This window comes from Tachypleus tridentatus, chromosome 6 (assembly GCF_004210375.1).
Source record: "Tachypleus tridentatus isolate NWPU-2018 chromosome 6, ASM421037v1, whole genome shotgun sequence".
In the NCBI taxonomy this organism is placed as follows: domain Eukaryota; kingdom Metazoa; phylum Arthropoda; class Merostomata; order Xiphosura; family Limulidae; genus Tachypleus; species Tachypleus tridentatus.
Genome location: NC_134830.1, coordinates 144,233,529 through 144,257,633, shown reverse-complemented (window position 1 = coordinate 144,257,633; position 24,105 = coordinate 144,233,529). Strand labels below are relative to the sequence as shown.

The following is a 24,105-nucleotide window of genomic DNA, read 5'->3' as shown; positions in this document are numbered from 1 at the left end:
AAACACTCATTATATTATAAAACATGTTTATCACTGTTTTAAAATATGTTTATGAAAAGTATTTATAAGAACAATGATACTATTTGCACATTATTAATTTTTCTATTACATTTTATCAACATCTTTCTAATTTAAGTCTTTTGGGAAGAAACCAAGCATTAAATTAATATTACTCAATAGAAACTAAATGGTTAAAGACAGAATAGGACACTAACTAATTTAATACATTTTACACATGCTATATACATAAACATAAAATAATTAGTTTGTGTAATGATGAGAAATTGATTGATAAATGTGAAACCACTGCTTATGTTACAATGGGTGAGATGAAGATTGAAATTGGATACACAGTTGTGGATGTTTCGTAGTTAGGATTCAGAAATAAGCATGACATATGTTATTTACACATTATTTGATTTTTAGATTAGTAATAAAGTTTTATGTCCTAATATATATCATGCAGGTAAGTAATTTTTTTTTTTCAGTCTCAAGGGGATGATGATGTGTCTGTTGCTGTTGAAGACGTTAGAGGTGGAGGGTATATGGATGAATTCTTCCAAGAGGTAAGTACAGAAATGTCTACATGGACTTATTCTATTCACTAGTTAGCTACATTTGTAAAGTTTTCAATTTTCTTTGCATGTTTGCTCATTTAAAGAACAGTCCCTTCAAGTTAGTGAAATTCCTTAAAAAAACTAATAGAAACTGTTGAAAGAGCTCTTAATTTTATGAAAGCTAAAAATTCTCTACTCATCACATCTTTAATCTTGTCCAGTAATTGATTCATTTCTCCTTCATATATATATATATTCTGTCACAAACCTATGGCTGCTTTTAAAAATATTTAGTAATATATATTTTGAAGTAATCACATATTCAAGCAAGCTCCAGTTGAATTCACTACTGCTGTATAAAGATTTATCACCTAATATGGATGCTATTCTAATCTTCTTTCAGTCTGTTGTTAAATGTATTTTCTAATGCAAAAGTTTAGAACATATCTGATTTTAAGCTGATTTTAAAACTTCATCTGTTTCAAATTAGAATATCCTTGTGCTTAATGTGATTAAAGTTCTGTTATATCTTACTGCCCTTTGTTTTATGTTAAATCAGAATTGCAAGTGTTTTACAAAATACATAAGACCAGTATTTGTATGGGAAAACAAGAAAGAGATAATGAGTGTGATGGGAAATTTATTTCTGATACACAATGTTTTTTAGGTGGTATAACATTTAAAGATCAACAATAAATAATTTAAAAACAATTTCCTTGTATAAACGTTTGAGACATTTTACCTGAGAGGGTATCACAAACAAAAAATGTTTAATAATGTTTGTAGTTGTGGGTTTTCTCAGCTGGGGACAAGCCATTGCCCAATGCAGAACATTGCCTTGTTTAAATTTTAGTTTTTTGCACCTAATTTAGTCATTTAAACAGTTTTTTTTTTCAAATATAATTTTAAATAAAATATTCATATACATTTTTTTCTGAAGTTTATAAGAAGGGGGGGATACACATCAAGGCATTGTTTTTTACATATTTTTACACACCCACTGATAATATCCTGAAGAATTTCACTAGTTGCTAATAAATTCATATTTATTTATAGTCTTGGCCAGAACCTGGAAATTTAGAGGTGATTATTAAGTGATATTCTGTTAAAATATTTCTTTAATGTGTTGGTAGAAGTGTCATAAATTATCCTGTCTGAAATTGAAAGACTGTACTTACTGTCTTCAAAGTTGGCCTGGCATGATTAGGTGGTAAGGGAGCTTCACTTGCACTCTGAGGGTCTGGTGGTTAGGGAGCTCAACTTGCAATCTGAGAGCTGTGGGTTCAAGTCTCCACTACCACCAAACATGCTCATCCTTTCAGCCATGGTACATTATAATGTGATGGTCAATCCCACTAGTCATTGGTAAAAGAGTAGCCTAAGAGCTGGCAGTGGGTGGTGATGACCAGCTACCTTCCTTCTAGTCTTTCACTGCTAAATTAGGGACATCTAGTGCAGGTAGCTCTCTTGTAGATTTACACAAAAGTCAAAAATAAAGACTTCAAAGTCAATACAATGACAGATTCATCCCTGTCTTAAAGTGAATTAAACACATTTATCCTTGTTGAGAGCAAAGTTTGCAATTATTGAAATCTTAATATTGTTACCACTGTAATACAGTACTCTGGTTGTTAAAGCTGTTTAATCATTTGTCAGTTCTTTAACCTAAAAAGTATCAGTGGAATCCATGTGGGCTTTCTAAACACATTTAACCAAACTGTTAGTGTAATAAATTGCTTATGGGTTTGCGACTTTGTTGGTTACAGTGTAAACAAATATACCATTAATACAACAATTAATTAACCACACTATTTAATGCTTGGAATCCTTATGAATTTAAGGCAGAGGATATGTTATTTCATCCAGTTTGTTTGAGCTCAACACTGAGTGTTGTGATAAGCAGAAACATCCCATGTGATGTAATTATGAAACCCACTAATAATGAATGGCAGTATAACAAGAAGTGGAAGAACTTAGTTGCTATTGTCTCATTGCATTCGAATTTATTTAGTACATAATAATGTTGTAAAAAATAATTAGTTGTCATAATATTTCATTAACATTCCACATCTTTCATATTAAATATCATAGGCCTGGCATGGTCAGGTGGGTTAAGGCGTTCGATTCGTAATCTGAGGCTCGCGAGTTCGAATCCCCATCGCACCAAACATGCTCGCCTTTTCAGCTGTGGGGCCATTATAATGTGATGGTCAATCCCACTATTTTTTGGTAAAAGAGTAGGCCAAGAGTTGGCAGTGGGTGGTGATGATTAGCTGCATTCCCTCTTGTCTTACATTGCTAAATTAGGAACGGCTAGTGCAGATATTCCTCGAGTAGCTTTGCGCGAAATTAAAAAAACAAACAATGAAACATCATTCTGATCTTTTGTGGCTTAAAAACTGGGTGACCATACTCCTTGTGGTCACAGCACAGATAACCCATTGTGTTTGTTTTGTTTTTGAATTTCTCGCTAAGCTACTCAAGGGCTACCTGTGCTAACCGTCTCTAATTTAGCAGTGTAAGACTAGAGGAAAGGCAGTTGGTCTTCACCACCCTCCGCCAACTCTTGGGCTAGTCTTTTACCAACGAATAGTGGGATTGACTGTCACATTATAATGCCCCCACGGCTGAAAGGGAGAGCAGGTTTGGTGCGACGGGGATGCGAACCCGCGACCCTCAGATTACGAGTCGCACGCCTTAACCCATTGTGTATTTCTGTCGCATAACAACGAGGAAAAAGTTCATGTTGGAATATCTGAGTTCTTGTACTCATGCTTAGTATATCTATATGTAAAGAATTGCAAGGCTTATGATGTTATTATTATTATTTCATTAAAATAAAATAAAGATTATTTGTAGAAATAAATATGTAAAAGTATTTCATAAATATTCATAGTCTTCGCGTGATTGAAATGACCATTGACTGGAACGTATTTCTTGTGTGGGCTTCAGTAAGTCCTGTAGAAAGACCTCTATATTGTTTGTATATTAGCTGAAATAGGTGGGGTAATTAATATATGTATTATAAAAACTAGCGAACGTTATTAATATCACGTACATCTACTTTTGTTCAGACTAAATATGCTGAGTCATATAACCAAATTATGCAACTTTATTATTTCCTTGAGTAACGTATTGTAATTATAAGAGCTTTGATAGAAGTGTGTTCTATTTCTCACGGTTATTTTAATTGCATTTTGCCGAAAAACGGAAGAAAGCCACTTGGTGGTGCTCGTTGTGTGGACAACGTAATGCCTAAGACAGTAATAAATCAAATTCGTGGGGTATTAATGAAGAAAAATGGAACTCGGTTGTAAGATTTACGTTTTAAAACAATGAATTTTAGAATTTACATTGCTAATTGCCAAACATGCCAATGTTAGGCGAATACCAGTGGTAACGAGTGCACATACGTAATTATCAAAGTTTAACAACTTCATATTGACTATTTGAACAAGGGTTTATTGGTGAAATGTGATTTGGAGTTGTTTGCCATTTGCATTAAACTTTACACATCATCTTAATAGTATTTGCATGGCTAAGTTAATATGCATTGAAGTCGTAGTTAATCATCAACCGAATAATATATTTACAACTTATGTTAAGACTTTAATTCATTTTGTTGAGTGGTTTTGTGGTAAACGCCGAAATTGTTGTTGTTGTTTTGAATTAAGCACAAACCTACACAAGGGGCTATTTGTGCTCTGCCCACCACGGGTATCGAAACCCGGTTTTTAGTGTCGTAAGTCCGCAGACATACCGCTGAGCCACAGGGGAGCTAAACGTCGAAATGAGATGTAAAAAGTCTTCACTACACGTGCATTTTTCATCTCAGATGACGAAATAATGTATATCAAGGCCTGGTGGTAAGGGTTTGGTTTGTTTTGGAATTTCGCACAAAGCTACTCCAGGGCTATCTGTGCTAGCCGTCCCTAATTTACCAGTGTACGACTAGAGGGAAGGCAGCTAGTCATCACCACCCACCGCCAACTCTCGGGCTACTCTTTTACCAACGAAAAGTGGGATTGACCGTCACATTATAACGCCCCCACGGCTGGGAGGGCGAGCATGTTTGGCGCGACGCGGGCGCGAACCCGCGACCCTCGGATTACGAGTCGCACGCCTTACGCGCTTGGCCATGCCAGGCCGGTGGTAAGGGATTCGACTCGTGATATGCGAATCGCAGGTTCGAATCCCCGTCATCTTACATGCTCGTCCTTTTAGACGCGGAGGTATAATTTTTCGATGAATCATACTATTATTTAATAATGGAGTAGTTCAAAAGTTGGCGGTGGGTAGTGTAAAATAAGTAACCTTCCCTTTAGTATATCACTGCTAAATTAGGGAGGCTAGTGCAGTTAGCCTGCCTCACCCCAAGAAGGTAGAAACCCAGCAATTAATTTCTATGGAGACTGAAACTATACTTTTGTGGTGGGACCTCACGGGAAGGTTTTGTTCTTTGAGTTTATCTTCTCTTGGATCTAAACATATATCCACGTGTTTGCCGTGCGACCCATGATGCTCTCTTTGAACAGTTGCCGTATCCCTTTTCAATACTGGGGGACTTTAATGGACATAATCTCTTCAGGAGAGGTGCTTATGTTGATGGGTCGCTCCATAGAGTTATGCTCTCAGATAATATCTTTTCTTTCTTTAATACTGGTTCTAATACTTATTTTCATGCATCTAGTCAGTCTTTTTACTGCTATTGATCTCTGTTTGCCCCTCGGTGTGGATTCCTGTACGTGGTGAGAGATCAGGAAGGTTCTGTTCTTTCAGTTTACCTCCTCTGGGATCTAAACATCCATCCACATGTTTGCCGTGCGTGGTGACCCGTGAAGGGGAGGAGAGGATCCTGATGGTTGAGGAGTCTAACCCTAACACACCACTTTGGCCTTGAATTCCTGAAGACGGGTGGCCTTGGGGTGACCCCTAGGGTCAATCAGCTGGTCCACTTGGGCTGGGGTCAACCAAGTTACAGTGTTGGATATTTTCAACAGGTGTTGTGCACATTGTATCTGATGCTGATGTTTGGGTGTAGTGCCGACGAATTCTTGGCATTGCTGCAGTGTCCTTGTTTGGCATTGTAGTGCGTCCCCTTATAGGGCTTCATAGTGGGTGAGGTCAATGGGTGCCGAAACATTCTTTTTATTATGGATCCCTCAAATAAAATCTTAAATAAAATAGTGAAAAACAGTCTATAGGTAAACAATTACATCTTGAAGATTCTAAGAAGAAATCTTGAATATCTGTAACACATGTACTTCATTTTCTTATATTACATTATCTTTCAGACAAATCTTTAGGGTAAATGTCTCCCTTTTTTATTCAGATGGGACTAGAGGGATTTGCTGGCTTTTCAAAGTCAGTCAAAAAGCTTCGTTTGGTGATATATTGGTGGAAACATCCACATCTAAACTCAGTGAACTTCTCTTACATTCGAAGGCAACTGGGGATATACCCATTGAGATTACACCCCATGTTACTTTGCATTCGTCATGAGAATTGATTGTTGAGAGGGATTTGAAGAATATCGCCGAATCAGAGATTCTTGCTGGTGTATCCACTCAAGGAGTTTCTGCAGTTTGGCGTACCTCCACTCGCAAAGATGGAATTATGATGCTGACCAGTGTCCTCATTTTGACATTTACATTACCACGTCCACCTGCCACCATCAAGGCAGGTTATCTTAATTGCAAGGTATGGCCATACATTTCATACTCTCTAAGATGTTTCCTGTGTCAGCGGTTTGGTCACTCGAAGACATCATGTTGTGATTCCTTGACGTGTGCTCATTGTGGTGGCAATGAACACGATGCCTGTAAGTGTGAAACAGACCCTTATTGCGTCAGTTGAAATGGCTCTCACCCGTCCTACTTTCATTTTTGCGCTAAATGGTTGGAAGAAAAAAAGGTGCAGCGTTTGAAAACGATTCAAAACATTACTTAGCCTGAGGTTCGAAAGTTGTTGTCCACTACTTCATCTTGGACGTACTACAGTAGGAGTGCAGATGAGTCTCTCTGTGGTTTCATAAGAATTGAATTCAAACCAAATGAAAATTATTTTGACCTCCATGGTTAAAAAAGTTGATGAATCAATGTCAACACCCATCTCTGTCCCGAACATACATTCTAGCAAACCCCAAGAGCCACTTCCTTTGGTTCCAGGTACAGGCATTTCCTTGGTTACATCTTCTCCCATTCTAAGATGCAAAACGATCATTCATTCACGTTCTCAGTCGCTGGAATTCTCTTCCAACAGAAAAGATCTACCCAATTGACCCAGGACAGGATCCATGGACGTCGACAGACCTTCCTCGAATAAAGACAATCAAGAAAAAAGACGTGGTCGTAAACAGAAGGGCTCTCCTACCCTCCACTAGTACAGCGGTAAGTCTCTGGATTTATATAAGAAAAACACACAAACACAAAAGGGCTCTCCACCTATTTCGCCTAGACACAAATAAAAGTGGCCACCTTGATGCAATGGAACTGTCGAGGTTTACATTCTAATCTAGAAGACATCAAAACTGATTGCTTGCTACCATCCTCCATGTCTTTCCTTACAGGAAACATTTCTGAAACCTGCTGATACAGTCATCTCTGGGCAGTTTTCTTTGTACAGAAATGACAGGCTAAATGATGGACGAGTGCATGGAGGGATGGCACTGTTGGTTGATCAGCATGTTCCCACCCTGCCTTTGCCACTCGACACACCCTTTGTTCTCTCTACCTGTTGCCTGGAGAGACCTATGATCATTCAGATTTTGATGCTCTCATTGAACAGTTGCCGTCTCCTCTTTTAATCCTGGGGGACTTTAATGCACATCATCCCCTTTGGGGAAGTGCTTATATTTATGGGAGGTGTTGCTCTGTAGAGCGTATGCTCTCTGAACACAACTTTTCTCTTTTCAATAGTGGTTCTTACACTTATTTCCATGTGCATAGTCAGTCCTTTACTGCTATTGATCTCTCAGTTTGCTCCCCTTCACTATTCTTCCATTATGCATGGAGGGTTGACAATAATCCATGGGGTAGTGATCCTTTTCCTATAATTTTGAGAGACTGGCTGTTGTCGATGCCACACGACCTGCGTGCTCCGATGGAAGCTTGATCAGAACATGATCCTGTTATCATTTGTAAGCCATCAATAGACGACTGTGTGGCAGCAGTAACTGACTGTACTACACAGGCAGCTGCTCAATGGAGTCCTAAAACCTCGACACATTTTCCACGATATCCTCGTTCATGGTGGAATCCTGCCTGCCACATTGTTCAGAAGGCTCAAAAACGGGCCTGGGATACTTTTCGTAGGTATCCCACACTCTTGCACCACATTGCTTTTCAGCAGACCCGTGCACATGCTCAGTGGGTAAGATGTCAAAGCCAGAAGGACTCTTGGATAAAGTTTACAACCAGCATATCTTCTACCACCAGTTCCAAACTCGTATGGGACAAAGTTTGAAAGGTCAATGGGCAATATAATTCTGTCGCTCTCTCGATCTGATGGCCATGAAGTAGCTGATACTCTAGATGAAAGCTTGTGCTAGATATTTAGCACTTCTGATTCATCCTTCAACTTCTTATCCATTAAGGCTCGGGTCAAGCGATCACCTCTTTCCTTTTGAGCTGATTGTCTCTATATCTATAATCGTTTGTTTAAACTGGTGGAACTCTAACTGGCCCTTCATCAGTCTGGCAGTACATTGATCAAACGCAATGAAATACTGCGTCATCTATCTCCTGCTTATCTTTCTATTCTTCTGATTGTTTTTAACCAGATCTGGCAGGAGAATGTTTTTCTTGATGTGTGGCACTGGGCTATTGTCCAACGTTTTTCTTAGCCAGGGAAGGATCCCAATATTCTTTCAAACTACCATCCACTTGCTTTGACGAGCTGTCTCTGTAAGACCTTAGAGAGGATGGTTAATGCTCGTATTGTTTGGTTCCTCAAATCCAAAAACCTCCTCTCGCCCACCCAGTGTGGGTTCCGACGACAGAGCTCCACCATGGACCACCAGATTCGACTTGAAACATCAATGAGATAAGCCTTTCTTAAACAATAACATCTTGTACCAATATTCTTTGACACTGAGAAGGCTTGTGATACAACATGGAAGTATGGCATTTTGCGGGACCTCCATATATATAGGTTACGTGGCCATTTTCCCATTTTTATTAGAAATGTTTTAATGGTTTCCAAGTTCGTGTGGATTCGACACTTCCTATTCGTTTCTGCAGGAACTTGGAGTCCATCAGGGCTGTGTTTTGAGTGTCACACTTTTCAGTTTAAAGATAATGCCATCACTGAACAATTCCCTCTCACTGTTGCAAACGGATTCTATGTCGACGATTTTTATATCTCATGTCTGTCATCGAACATGAGGTATATTGAGTAGCAGCTGCAGACTGCCCTCAATCGTTTACTGAAGTGGACTACAGCAAAGGGCTTCAACGTCTCTCTCTAAAACCGTTTACATGCACTTTTGCCGATAACGGGGTATTCGCCCTGATCGTGACCTCTGTATTGGTTAAGCTGTGCTGCCTGTGGTCCCCGAGACAAAGTTCCTGGGTCTTATCTTTGACCATAAGCTGCCATTTATACCACGTATCAAGTAACTATTGGTCCAATGTAGAAGGGCACTGAACATCCTCCATCCCCTCTCTTTTACCACTTGGGGAGCAGATCAATGTTCTATGCTAAAGATATATCATGCTCTTATTCGATTGAAATTCGTTTATGGATCACTGGTCAATGAATCTTCCAGGATCTTGGCCTTAAAAATACTGGACCTTGTTCATCATCAAGGACTTTGGCACTGTACCGGGACTTTTTGCACTTCCTCAGTTCAGAGCTTATACACAGAGTCTCATGAACCATATTTGTACCTCCGCTGTTTGCAACTCTCTGTACTATATGCTTCGAAACTTCATTCCTTTCCAAAGCATCCCACCTGGTGTTTTGTTTTCCTTCCTCAGTGGGCTGTACTTTTTCAGAACAGATGATCTCCCATTGTTCCTTTTGGCCTTCGTATCTAGGTGCAGTTGGATGAATTGGGTCTGTTTTTAGATAACATTGCTGTATCCACTGGTCAGCCCGTCCCACCATGGCTTATTACAGTCCCCAAATGTGATCTATCTTTAGGTCATCTCGGAAAAGCAGAAACTCCCGATTGGAAGTGCTGTCTGTTATTTGCTGAACATCTTTCGAACCATCCTTCCATTACTTTTGATACAGATGGTTCGAAATCAGGTGACTGTGTAAGCTCTGCCATGGTTTGTTGTGGTTCGATGGTTGCATGCAGAATCACCTTTACAGCTTCTGCTGAACTGTATGCTATTTCTCTCGCCCTGGATCACATAGAAGTTAAGCAGTACTCAAATTGCTATATTTTTTGTGACTTGCTTAGTTCTCTACTGGACCTGGAATCGCTTCACGTTAGTTCACACCATGTTTTCGCCGATATTGAAAACCGACTGGTCCACTTCTCTTTAACATCTACTTCAGTCCAGTTTTACTGGATACCGAGCCACGTTGGTATTCGTGGAAACGAGCTTGTCGACACCGCAGCTAAATCTATCTGCTCTCGCACTGTCACCCCTGTGCCTATTCCGTACATGGACTATGGTCTTGTATTCAAGGCTCAGCTCCGTGCCAGCTGGCAGTCGACTTGGATTGAGCAACGTGAAAACAAGCTTTTCCAAATAAAATCCTCTGTTGGACTTTGGCCGTCTTGCTTCCGTACGGATCGGAAAGAGGAAGTTGTTTTAACTACTTTAATTACGCATTGGTTACAGTTTTTAAACCGTCATTTTCTTTTGTCTGGGACTGATGCACCAATGTGTTGTCTGTGTGATACTCAGGTCACAATAAGCCACACTTTACTGTCTTGCCGTCGTTAAGAGTCATAACGACGGCACCATTTTAAACATATTTTGTCCCAAGGTTTATCCGTAATATTAGACAGTGTTATTGGCGATGATGACACTGTCCACCTTAGAAATGTTTTTAATTTTTTAAGGTCCATTAATCATTTTAATACTATTTAAGTTTTGCATTTATACATTAGACCTTTTTTTAATGTGATTCCCTTTTAAGAACCAAAGGCCATCTAGTTCGATTTGGAATTAGAAAATGGCCATGACGTTTGAACTACCCGTTAGTCATTCTAGTGAGTTATAATTAAAATTTTGGTACAAGACTTTTAAAACGTTTATTACTTTACTTTCTGGAAATGGCTGTAACGTCAAATAACTCGAAAGCAGGACTGGATAGGCCAACTTAAGGTGACTAATGCTGGTTCTTGAACTACGTGTTAGTTATCCAGGCAAGTTATAATTAAAATTTTGCTATAAGCCTTTGAAAACCTTTATTACTTTACTATCTGAAAACGGCCATAATATCAAATAACTCGGAACCAGGACTGAAAAAAGCCAATTTCAGGTGACTAACGCTGGTTTTTGAACTTACCTGTTAGTCTTCCTGGCGAGTTATGGTAATTACAGTTATGCTACAGAAAGTCCTTTACAACTTGTATTACTGTAATTTTTCCCTTATAGTAGACTTGTTTTTAATTCAAAAATTAAAGACTGTTTTGTTTTAACATGATTACTGTTTATGAATTTACTAATTTTACTTTACTTTCAATTGTTTTACCGGATGTTTGGCGCAATTAGTCTAGCTGCTTTGCCTCATACAACAGCAAACAAATAACCAAACTAACTTCTTGGAAGATAGAAACATCAGAGTGAATTTTAAGGGCACCTACTCTGAGGCAAGTCTCCCTCAAGAAGGAGTACTTATCCCTGCCCTGTTTGTCATGTATGTAAGCGACTTGCCTCTCAATACCCAACAAACCACATTTTTTAATCACGGTTTACAGATGATGTTACAATTTGGAAGAGTGCCCCAAACCCAACAGCAACATACAATATACAACCACTATTAAACCAAATAGAGTTGTACTGTAATAAGTGGAGAATTAAAATTAATGCACACAAAACACACGTCATATTACTAACAAAATCGCACAAAACAAATCAACATTACAGTTATACCTGGAGTATAATATCTTTACAAGTAACAAAATCGACAGAAATCGAAGGGATAACCTTTGATTAAAACTGGATACCACACGTTAATAGCGTCAAAAATTCAGAATTTGATAAAGAAATAGTTACCTCAGGAGTCTGACTGGCAATAAACAAGGAGATTCACTAGAAAACATATAAAGGTTTACAGAACATACTTAGAACTGGTCGTAGAATGTCTGTATGATATGGATAAGTGTATCAAAAACACACATCAACAAAATACAACAAATATAAAACTGTATTTTAACGAAAGTCCCACTGTCAACAAGCTCAGTATTTCTGCACAACTCTTCAAACACGCCAACGTCTAAATAACTTGCTTCAATATTATAAGAATAATTTTAATAAAAATTAACTGGTGAGTGAATTAGAGATATACATAAAACACGATGAACTTAGCCCTAAATACCTTTCCCCTCTAATCTTTATAAATAAAAAATCTTACAGACCAACCAGTGTTAGTTACTGAACCCTAGACATAAACATAAATCTGTTTCAAAAGGGTTTTGTATGTAAAAATAGGATTGTGTGTACTACTGTTAAGCGGAACTATATTGTGAACACGGACTCATAGTGCAATGATACATGAGTGAAGTTAGTGAAAATATACGAGGTATCATTACCCCAAGAACTGAGCATGACTCGAAAACGGTATATTAATTAAAACTTTTTTTTTTAATTTCGCGCAAAGCTACACGATGACTATCTGTGATTGCCGTCCCTAATTTTGCAGTATAAGACTACAGGGAAGACAGCTAGTCATCACCACCCACCACCAGCTCTTGGGCTACTCTTTTAATCAACGAATAGTGGGATTGACCGTCACATTATAACGCTTTCATGGCTGAAAAGGTGAACATGTTTGGTGTGATGGAGATTCGAACCTGCGATCTTCGGATTACGAGTCGAGTGCCTTAACCACCTGGCCATGGCGAGCCATTTAAAACTCCTGACAGTGGACAAAATGTAACATACAGTGGGCAATACGACAACGTGATAAGGGTTATTACCTAGAATTTAGTAAGAGCACAAATACAATAACAATTCCTGAGAGGAATGAAGAGGTCAGTGCTGAACCTTACCTTTCCTAGTCCATAACCTGGTCCGAATCTCGTTGAAGATGATGTAATGAGTGAAAACAGCTTCATTAGTTTTCTGCAACGTTGTTTCCGCTTCGTTCGTTTTTATATCGAGCTGATTGTTTGTTTGTTTTTTAATTTCGCTCAAAGCTACACGATGGTTATCTGCGCTAGCCCTCCCTAATTTAGCAGTGTATGACTAGAAGGAAGGCAGCTAGCCACCATCACCCACCACCAATTATTGGGCTACTCTTTTACCAACGAATAGTTGGATTGACTATTACATTATAATGCCCCTGTGGCTGAAAGGGCGAGCATGTTTGGTGTGACTGGGATTCGAACCCGAGACCCTCAGATTACGATTCGATCGCCTGAATCACTTGGCCATACCGGGCTTATTTCGAACTGAAATCATTTTAAATACGAAGATATTAAATCATGATGTATTATAAAAACTCGCGCAATTCAGTTCACAGCCTTTAATTTAAAATATCGCCATTTATATGAATGCAGATATAATATTGTTAAAAGCCAGTTACTATGCTCAGATACATACAATATTGCAGACATAATTAGGCTACGTTATAAGGTTCGTAGAATATATCGCTAGTCTAATTACATTATATGAATAAGTGAAAATGTTATTTAATTTCTGTAATGCGTAATGAATTATAGAAGATAAATTTTAGTGAAACGCTGCTGAAGATTCTGGTTGGCGAAACGTCGAGTGTCTAAAATAAAAACAATACTTTAGTGATACAAGGTCGTTTATTTACAGAAAATTTGTTGAAAGCGTTTCGTATTTGTTTTTGTATTAATCATAACTAGCTTTCATTATATATGTTTGTTTATTCTTTGGTTATGTCAGAGTAATCGCCTGATGAATATAGAGGTAGAAGGGTTGTTTTGTTGTGAACCAACCTTGGTGATGTATGGTGTATAAGTAGCGACTGTACCAGCTTGGCTTTGTGTATTATACACTTTACTATGACCTTCACTCCTACTTATCGTTGTTAGTTTATACATAGACATTTTACACCTTTATTTTTGTATTTTTTATTCACACATAAAATTATCCTTACGCCCATTTGTGGTTGTTAAGTTTCCATGTTTCTAAATTAACGTTTTATTTTCTTTTGCTATGTGTTTATGTTGTGTTAACTCCTAACTGTTAACTTTATCGCTAATCCTGCTTGTTGTAAAAATGTATCTTGGGGCGGCTGGTATGGATATTATCATTACGTATATCTGCTTCTACATTTTTATTGGGTAATTTTTACTTGTTTGTTGCACAGTCCTACCTTTATTGGGTAATGCCAACACCAGGACTGTTTTTTTGGTTTCCAAATGAGTTTCAAATAAAACGTTAACAACACGTCATAACAAATGCGATTATGATTTACGTGTACTGTAAGTAAATGAAATTTACTGCGGTAAAATATAATAACATAGGAATATAGAGAGTTGTCGTAAATTCGAATACTTCTTACAATAGTGTGACCAGGTTAGGGCGCTCGACTCGCAAACTGCGGGTCGAGGGTTTGAATCTCCATCACACCATACATGTTCGCTCTTCCAGACGGGTAAGCGTTATAATGTGAAAGTCCATCGTACTATTCGTTGGTAAAAGATCTGTCCAAAAGTTTGACGGTGAGTGGTATTTATAAGCTACCTTCCATTTAGCTTGTCACTACCAAATTAGGAATGGCTAGCGCAGATAGTCCGCGTGCAGCTTTGCGCGAAATTCAAACCAAACGACTAACAGTGCGTCGTATGAAATTTCGAACCAGTGAATTTGTGACTCTCCAAGATATCAACACTTTGTCATTTTAGTTCTCGATCTGTTGTGGTGGTTAATTAGTCAGTCTAGGAGTGTATAACATTAAAAAAAGTGGTTTTTTTGATACCCACGGTGAGCAGGGCAGAGATAGTTTATAGTGTAGCTTTGTGCTCAATTATAATATGATCAAAAACACCTCAGGTGTGAAAAAGGTGCCGAGAAAAGATTCGTAGTGCAAATTAAAGGAATGAAACTAAAATTGATGGCCAAACTGGAAGCTGTACTAATAACGTTGGTGATAAATTTACAGCAAATATTTAATCACTGGTCAACCATACCGCATTTTTGTTCAACTCTGGACACGATGATTGGTAATACAAAATATTGGCATATCTAACTTATGACTGTATGCTTTGTATAAAGTATACTATATTGCTGGTATATTTTACCGCGATATGACCTTATACGTGGTGATTGACATTCTGAACTCAATATGACCGTATGTGGGGCGTTTAATATATTACAATTTGAACTTCATTGTATACAAGTTATCTTAATGTTAAAATTCTACCGTGACTAAACTCGTATACAAGTCCTGCATATTTACTTCTCGTTGTGTCATTTTATTTACAAAACATTAAAATATATTACCCACGAAATGAATCGATGCTGTGTTTGGTTGTCTGTTAATATTTCAAAATACGACTTGCTGTGATACATTTAATTAAGGATGATCCAGATGAAAATGTAACGGAAGTTTTGCTTGTTTGTGAAATCTAAACTTCTTGGTGGTCCGATTATACGTGACGGTTTTTTGATAATGGGTTGTACATGCAACAAATGTTATCCGTAATTAGATAATGTTATATGACTAATAATAATATTCTATATGACACTACGTGTATGTCTCCACTATCTGCAACTGATTTAGAAGAACGCATGGCTCACAAATATTTTAAGGTAGTTTATCTAAATGAAGACCAGACCCCAGATTTAATCTTTTATCAGTATGTAGTTGTTTTCCTTCTTTACAGATAAAAATCTTCATTAGATATATCTACTCTTAAATACACAACCCACTTATACTTTCACATAGTCGTAAAGTTGATTCCCGAATGTTTACTGGAAACACTAACTAGTAAACAGCTTGTTTTTGTTCAACGAGCGAGTTGATTTCAGGTATCTGTAACACGTTATACTGTGAAAATGAACCAAAGGGGTGAAAAACTTTCAGAGAAATTGAGTATTGTCTAAGACACTGACCACACTGCTTTTATGTTTTAACCAAACGAATAAGTTATACGATTTTAAATGCTGAAAATTGACGAGCACTGAAACTTAATATTGCGTAGTATTTCTCTTTGATAAAAATCGCGTTAAACTGCACGTGTTTGACGAGGGGGGCTTTTGGTAAACAAAAGACAGACCTGAAATGCCATTTTCACACGCGCGCCACTGATTTGGAATCAAGATTAACGAAAGGAAAACAAAATAATTTTGCAACTTGGGTTTTCATTATCTTAAATATAAGGCTTAATTGGATGAAATCTGCCGTGCATATTTTTCAAATTATACAGGTATCATTAGAGAGTTCATCACATGGGTTGATTACGAGAAGCTTGACAAGGATTGGTGTATATGTAACGCAAATAATTCTGGAATATCGATTGCTTTACACATTTTAATCTCGCTGATTGGTTGGCGCTTATTAAAATTCATACAAATGTTTGTAATAACAGAAAAATCACATTTTGAGATCTGTGTAACGTCGAATTGATATAATCTGTTTTCTCAGAGCTAAAGAATTAGCTTTCCAGTTTTCATTTTTTAATGGTGAAAGAGCAACATATCAGATGACCGAAAATTGTTGCTGTAATTGATGTGTTTTATTGTAATTATTCAAAACTGAAACTTGACGTGTGTGTTCATTTGATGAGTAGTTTACGAATGGGCAACTTTATAAAACGGTATATTATATTATGCTACATAAACTGTATACCTGAAAAATATGCACAGTTATACAGAATATCTTCTCTCCTTACCGATTTATCACAGGCACACTTCCATGCCGGATGTATAAGAAGTAACGTACTAGATTTTATCCGCAGGTTAATCGCATATTAATATCAAGAAGGTGGAACATATACCATCAGTTGCTTGTTTGTTGTTTGGCAAAAAGCTAAACAATCGGCTATCTGTGCGCTTCCCACCGCGGGAAACGAAACCCGCCTTCTAACATAATAAGCTTTTGGGCTTATCGTTTACTGTGAATAGAAATAAATAAAGGTACGGTGTTTTTAACAGGTTAACGGTTCTCTCTGTGTTTAACACTGTTGTTCATTATTGTTAGAAGAAATCGAATTGTCAGTAATAAAAATTGACACACAACATCCTACAGACTAAGGATTTAACTGTTTTATTGAAGTATTATTCACGTAAGATGTGCTATTAAACCTCACTTTGAACTTGCCAAACAAGACCATCGTCTCAAGTTGTGCGGTCCTTTGTAAGTAGTGCTCCCTCTTCCGGTTATTTACTGAACGATTAAAAAAAAAAAAGTTAAAATAGCTTTTGTTAAAAAGGCTTGCACAAGTCACGCGAAATATTTTGAAAGTTAAAAGAACTGCGTGTGTAAAACCTGCTAATAAAGCCAAAAAAACAAAACTAGGCAATCATTTATAAGAGCAAATAACAGTGGATTCTGTAAGTAGAAAAGGGAAATAAACAATGATCCAACCGGTTTCTGATATATCGTGTTTTCCAGCCCCTGTATATATAATAAATGGGCCGAGAAAGAGTGCATCAAATTTATCGTATCCTTTTATATTGGAAATCATTTAAACGTAAATCTTTTCCAGACGTCTTGTGATTCTAAATGGATTTTTCGTCTCTTGTAAAATGGGCGGTTTAAAAACGAATAATGGGAATGTATCGATTTTAATAACTTACAGAATTTTATCAGTGAAATCCTAATCTCTCCTGTTGAAAATAATTAATCTTCCGAGGTTTGGTGTTGTAAGAAAAGATAAACCCAAGTTTTTTCACCTTGTAAATATTACCTGTTTTTCACGAGTTATTGAACTAAAACTAGATATTAGTTGTAGTTAATTTTTATAGAAACACAAAACATTACTTTAAGTCATATTTATTGTTATTTAGAGACAATACTTTTAAAGTGTTTCTAATAATGGTTCCTGCACGGCCAGGTAATTAAGACGTTTGACTCGCAATTTGCCAGTCACGGGTTCGAATCCCTTTCAGCAGTGGGGGACTTAATGTGACGGCCAACACGTGGTAAAGAATAGCCCAATAGTTGTTGTATAACTGCTTTCCCTCGAGTCTTTCTCTGCTAAATTAAGGACGTATGTTGCAGATAGGCCTCGTGTAACTTTGCGCGAAATGCAAAACAAATCTGTAATAATATGAATTTTCCTCTTCGTGGCGGCGTTCTAACAAACACATTTTCGATTGCAGAATATAAAGATAGTATATATAACTAAATTAATAAGAAATATACAAACTGGTGGAAAATTTTCATATATTCCTGTCATTATAATTGTAAACAATATTATTTAACTGTATAATGCTATTTATTAAAGTCCCGATTCCGCTTGTGACCATTGGAGCTTCTAAGATCGCTGATGCACCATCTGGGATTCTCAGACACATTTACCTGATGGTGTCCATCTCCCCTCCGAGTAGTCGCCCCTTATATAGCAGTAACATAATAGAGGAAAGTAAGATAGTCAACACCACCCTCAGCCAGTTTTTAGGCTACTCTTTTTACTAACGAACAGTGGAGTGTAATTATTGGGTCATAACAAATGATATTCAACGAAAGAAATCTTACCTACAGCTGTAGCTATTTATATAAATGTGTGTATATTTAACCTGGATGGTCCAGATGGCTTCCAACGTCACTGGCACGATAAGGATTTCCCACCGCAGACATTTTTTACGCGACACAGTGGAAGAGGTTCCATCATGATGTGGGGTGCTTTCTCCTTCCATGGAACAATGGAGCTTCACGTTATACAGGGACGTCAAACAGCGGCTGGCTACATTGGCATGTTGGAGAGAACATCCTTATTGAATGAAGGCCCTCGCTTGTGTGGAAATGACTGGATCTTTCAGCAGGGCAACGCTGTAATCCACAATACCCGCAGGACAAAGGACTCTTTCATGGCGAATAACGTGTTTGTTTTGGACCATCCGGCGTGTTCGCCCGAACTGAACCCCATTGAAAATGTTTGGGGGTGGATGGCAAGGCAAGTCTATAGAAATGGACGTCAATTCCAAACAGTGCATGATCTTCGTGAAGCCATCTTCACTACTTGGAATAACATTCCAGCCAGCCTTCTGCAAACGCTTATATTGACCATGCCAAAGTAAATGTTTGCAGTCATTCTCAATGACGGCCGTGCAACTCCACTACTGAGACCTCTGGTCGGGCATTTTCTATCCTGTTTAGAACTTCTTTTAGGTATTGTCTTAAACTTTTGAACAGCTGGTATTTTGGCTAATTTCATCGTGTTCACATTTTCCCTATTAAATGCTAAAAAAGTTTATTTTTATTTTCCCTTTTCTTAGTTTCATCTTTCGAAGCTCTACTCAAATAAGTGGTTGAGTCTAACAATGCGAAATGCATATTTTTTCTTTATGTTCATTGACCTTAAGATTTTGACCAGCAGTGTATAATCGAAACGTTGAAATTAGAAAATAAAGTTCGATAATAAAAAGGATATTACGTGCTTCTTGTAAATTTGCCTAAACATCTCCACTAGCACTACGACGTTTCTAAACTGTCTTGAAAGAGTTCCATTTGTTTTCCATTTCAGAAGTTAACTCACACACACACACACACACACACACACACACACACACACACACACACACACACTAATTGAAAATACATTTTTACTTCGAGTAAGTTTCTCGTCATCACGAATTACCCTAATCAGTATGTAAGTAGTGATAGAAATGTAAATATCATGTAATACACTCAGAATACATTGTGTTAAGGTTACTATGGGGTTTAATTACGTCGTTAAAGCCAAAGTTAGCAAGTCTTGTGATACCCTGTCAGAAGACCATGAATTCTGTTAATAGCCCTGTAACGTATTTTCCACTACGAAAGGCACCGTCGTAAGTCTATCAAGTTTAAAGCAATTCTGTCTTTGACTGTGTTTGATTTCTCTGTATTTTCGTATGGTCATGTCCTTAAAATGGGGTTATGAAATTAATTGAGAAGGTTCCTGCATTCAATTTCCCTCTATTCTGGCTCGCAAGTTAATGAGAGAATGCGAGGACTAACTTAGATGGTTATGTACGTGTGTATGTGAATATGTATTAAGGTTATATAACCACATAACATTGTTTCTCAATAACTTTGACGGGTATGGAATTTTACAGAAACGGACAAAAATAGAATTATGCAAAAATAACCACATGTAAGTAGTAATGGTTTTTCTTTGTACCCTGACAGTTTAGGAAGGTAGCGAGTGTACCCCTGGTGTTAAAAAAGTGAGAAACGCTACTATGGAGTCCAGAAAGATAAAACTACACGTGATATATGTTCATAAGCTCAGTTGTGAAAACTTTGTAGAGTTAAACTGTAAACAATTTTTCGTTCCAAGAAAGTCAGTCATGTTATTAATATTGATGTGTATTCCAAACAGCTGCAGTTTATATTCGTGTGTCTAATAGATGACACGAATGTGTTATATTAGTTAGCGTTCCTCAACCTTTTCAGTACCAGGAATCGATTAGCTGTTTCCCTGAGCTGTTGGTTAAAACAGTATGAAGACCACTTACGATTAACATGTGAATATTCTGTCTGTTTCTTGATTTTTGTATAATCCCACGTATCGTTGCGGCTAGCAGAACGGTAGTTGGGAAGCACTACACTAGGAAGCAATACTCGTTTCAGTTTGAATTCCTGTCGACGCCAATTTAAAGAGGGAATCTTCTGGCGGGACTAAGTCGTGTGATTTATGAAACTTTTATTGGGAGCAATCTTACTTTGGTTTCTGACTTTAGAAAAGGGAACGCAATAGGATTCATTAACGTAAATATTAATTCAGGTTTTCTCAATTCACGCATGTTTAACACAAGTTGGATTACTGAAATTATTTCCAGCCCTTTACATTCCGGGTTAAGATCACTGTTGCGGTCCTTTGAATTATGTAATAAGACCATTGTTTTCCGTAATAGATGTAAATAACATGCAGTTTAATCAAACCAAACCACGTTTACGTCTTTGTTTGTATTTGGAATCGTACTTCGTTCTTGTAGTTCTCAGGAAGGGAGAATGTGAACATTGGAAAGTTTTGGAAAGGACTGACAGCTTTCTACTGCATGTTCCGTCATTAAGGTCTGAAAAACAGGACAATCTAGCAAATGAACGAAAACACAGAGATAGACATATCTTTGGTATTTTCCAATCTATATACCATTGGTAAATTTGTAATCATTATGTTGAAATAACGTTTTTTAAATTGTAGCCCACAAATGATCTACAGACATGCATTCGTGATGTTAAACGTGAAATATTACCGACTTGTTTATGTGTATATCACATCATATTGAGTTGTTTGTGTCTATCACTACTTGTGTAGTCCACATATCGCATCATATTGAGTTACGTGTCTGTCGCTACTCGTGTGGTTTACACATTGAGTTATTTTGTGTCTGTCGCTACTCGTGTGGTTCACATATCACATCATATAGAGCAGTTTTGTGATTCTACTTGCTGTAACACCAAGTGTTACGAATGGCCTACAAAATGATGTGAAGTTACTCATATTTTGTGTAAGACCCGTAATGAACGCTAGCAGTAATTAGTGAGGTTAGTTACACTGGTGATGATAGTTGGTTTTACGTTTTCTTGTGTCACTTGTTTATAATTAGAGACCCTGTAACCGGAACAGTCTTGGACCCACAAGCAACGTGATGTATTAATGATTTATAAAAAAAATTTTAAGAGTCCACTGATATTTTAATTTTTTTACATTAAAAAGATTCAGTCGTTTACAGACACGTTTACATCCTATCAAGTATATGAGTGATTGAAATTAAGCGCAAAGCTACACAATAGGCCATCCGTGCTCTGCCCACCAGGGTTATCGAAACCCGGTCTAGCAGTGTGAGTTCGCAGACATACCGCTAGCCAATAGGGGGCCAAGTCTGTGAACACGTTTTATACCATTTTAATGTTAACTTTCAGTTTAACAAAAGATGATTTCCGCTTCCAAGTTGTCGTTTCTCCAACTTGTTTATTTCAGGTTAATTATATTTATTAAAGTATATTGTTAGAATGTATATTTGCCGTAGGGACATCAGGGTTATCATATATTTTAATTATTACTTCCTCATATATTTTAATTATTACTTCCATTGCTGTTATTATGTTAATATTAATAAGTCGTTCGTGTATTTAACATACCTTGTGAACATGTTACTCTCGCTTGTAATTTTTTATTTTAGTTGTTAATTTCACACGCTTCATGAAAGACCGATTTCTGATTACTTCTATACAATTTTGTATTGAAAAATCTCTATCAAGTATTGGTAGTAAGTAAGCAGGTCCGGCATTGCTAGGTGGTTAGGGCGCTCGGCTCAGAATCTTAGGGTCGCGGGTTCGAATTCCAGTTCCTCTAACTATGCGCACGCCTTTTCAGCCGTGGGGGTATAATGTGATAGTATCATTTGTTGTTAAAATAGCAGCTCAAAAGTTGGCAGCGGGTGGTGATGACTAGCTGCCTTCCTTCTAGTCTTCGCACAAAGCTACACGAGGGCTGCCTGAACTAGTCATCCCTAATTTAGCAGTGTAAGAGTAGAGGGAAGGCAGCTAGTCATCACCACCCAACGCCATTTCTTGGGCTACTCTTTTACTAACGATTGACCGTCATGTTGTATGTTTGATGTGACGGGTATTCGAACCCGTGACTCTCAGATTACGAGTCGAGTGCCTTAACTTCCTGGCCATAGGTGAGGTAAAAAAAATAATAATAAACTTTGAGTAGACGTGACTTGGTGGTTAGTGTATCGGTCTGAAAATCCAAGGCCTGAGCCAAGTGATATACCAGTGAATTTGTTCTACACTTTCAGTTTCATGCGCGTTTTAAAGGTGACCAGTCATCCTTGCTATTCAATATAAAGTATGCGGCGGGCGCTGCTGACTGTTTTCCCTCTGTGTTATCAGAAGCTCTAAATCAAGAACGCCGAGGTTTAAAATTAGGAAACTGTGATCTGACCGTTTAATCAGTCTGTCGTTTAATATGTCGCTGAGGTTGAATATATAAATGTTATAATTGTTTGTGGCTTATTTGAACTATTATAGTTACGTATCCACCCACAACACACGCGCGCGCACACACACATATTCACAGTATATGTAAAGTTTCCGTGTATTACTTCGTACAATAAACATTCAGATATAAATGTTGCTATGATATAAACTACTCATTGGGTACTTACTGCCACTGTTTTTACTGTACTAAAATTGTAAGAAAAATATTAATGGAAAAGTAGAAACCACGACAGAAGTAAGGTGTATGAAGTTTTATAGCCGGCATATTTATCAAATGTTCGTTGTCAGAGACGTGTAGATGGGTGTTTATTTCATAAATTGATTCTCTATACACGTAGCTTGTTATTAGTGAAAGTTATAGATCAAACAGAGGAGATCCAAAGTGTCGAATGAGATGGTTGTGTTTTAAGATAAAAGTAACATCATATTATTTAAATATATATCAACCGTTTTGTGTACTTCATTTCCGGTCAGATAATCTCGCACACGAACTCGACAAAACAACCAAGTCTGAATGTAATTACTGACAAAACCGACCAGACTTATCTTTTGAAGTCAGATTTTTTAAAAGGGAAAAGTCTTTTTCTTAACTCTGAGACTAGAATTTTGGCATTTCAAACATTTTTCAAAATCGATCCATATACCTTTATCTTTCTTCTTTTTGGAAACGCCATAATTTTTTACTATTTAAGGCTTATCTTGTGGGTAAAGTAACAGAGAAATGGCTGAAGGGCTAATTTCAGGTCGTAGTAGTTATAAAAAGACGAATATAGGCTCCTGATTTTCAGTCTTTTGGAGTCAACTATACATGTACAATGTATACGTACGTATAATACAGTTCTAAATTCGATCAGTGAGGCTTTTTTATGAGAATTTTAGCATGATAAAACGCATGTTAAAAATGTCGCTGAATCGTTACACAAGCCCACAGATGGCTTTTCACTATGACTCCGCAGAGAAACATACTGTTTATTTTTCAGTTGTTTCGTTTTATTCTTCCGTATACGTTTAAATCTGCTACCATTACTTAATTTCTAGGTAAGTTCACTTGAAACTTGTTACGACTATACCTTGATTCAATACACCCAAATGCATTTTTAATTGTTTTCGTTAAGTGTTTTTAAGTATTTTTTGTCAAAGCCCAAACAACCCCAAAATATGTTTTGGGTTCTTGCGCGATCATATTTACAGAAATCAAGATAAATTAACTCAATTATAAATTTCCACGTGTTCAAGACATTGGCTTCAAAAAATTGATTTGCTCATTGGAAGTCTTTGGGGGGGA

At 37.4% G+C, this 24,105-nt stretch overlaps 1 protein-coding gene across 2 annotated transcripts in view; it reads left to right on the top strand.

The window, feature by feature from the left end:
• The window catches only part of LOC143253938 (syntaxin-like), a 91,747-nt gene that overhangs the window by 2,214 nt on the left and 65,428 nt on the right, over window positions 1–24,105 (top strand). For both annotated transcript variants that reach the window (XM_076508563.1, XM_076508561.1), the window contains exon 2: window positions 489–566. In XM_076508563.1, coding sequence (XP_076364678.1) covers window positions 489–566 — 78 coding nt within the window. The remainder of the gene's footprint in view (window positions 1–488; window positions 567–24,105) is intronic.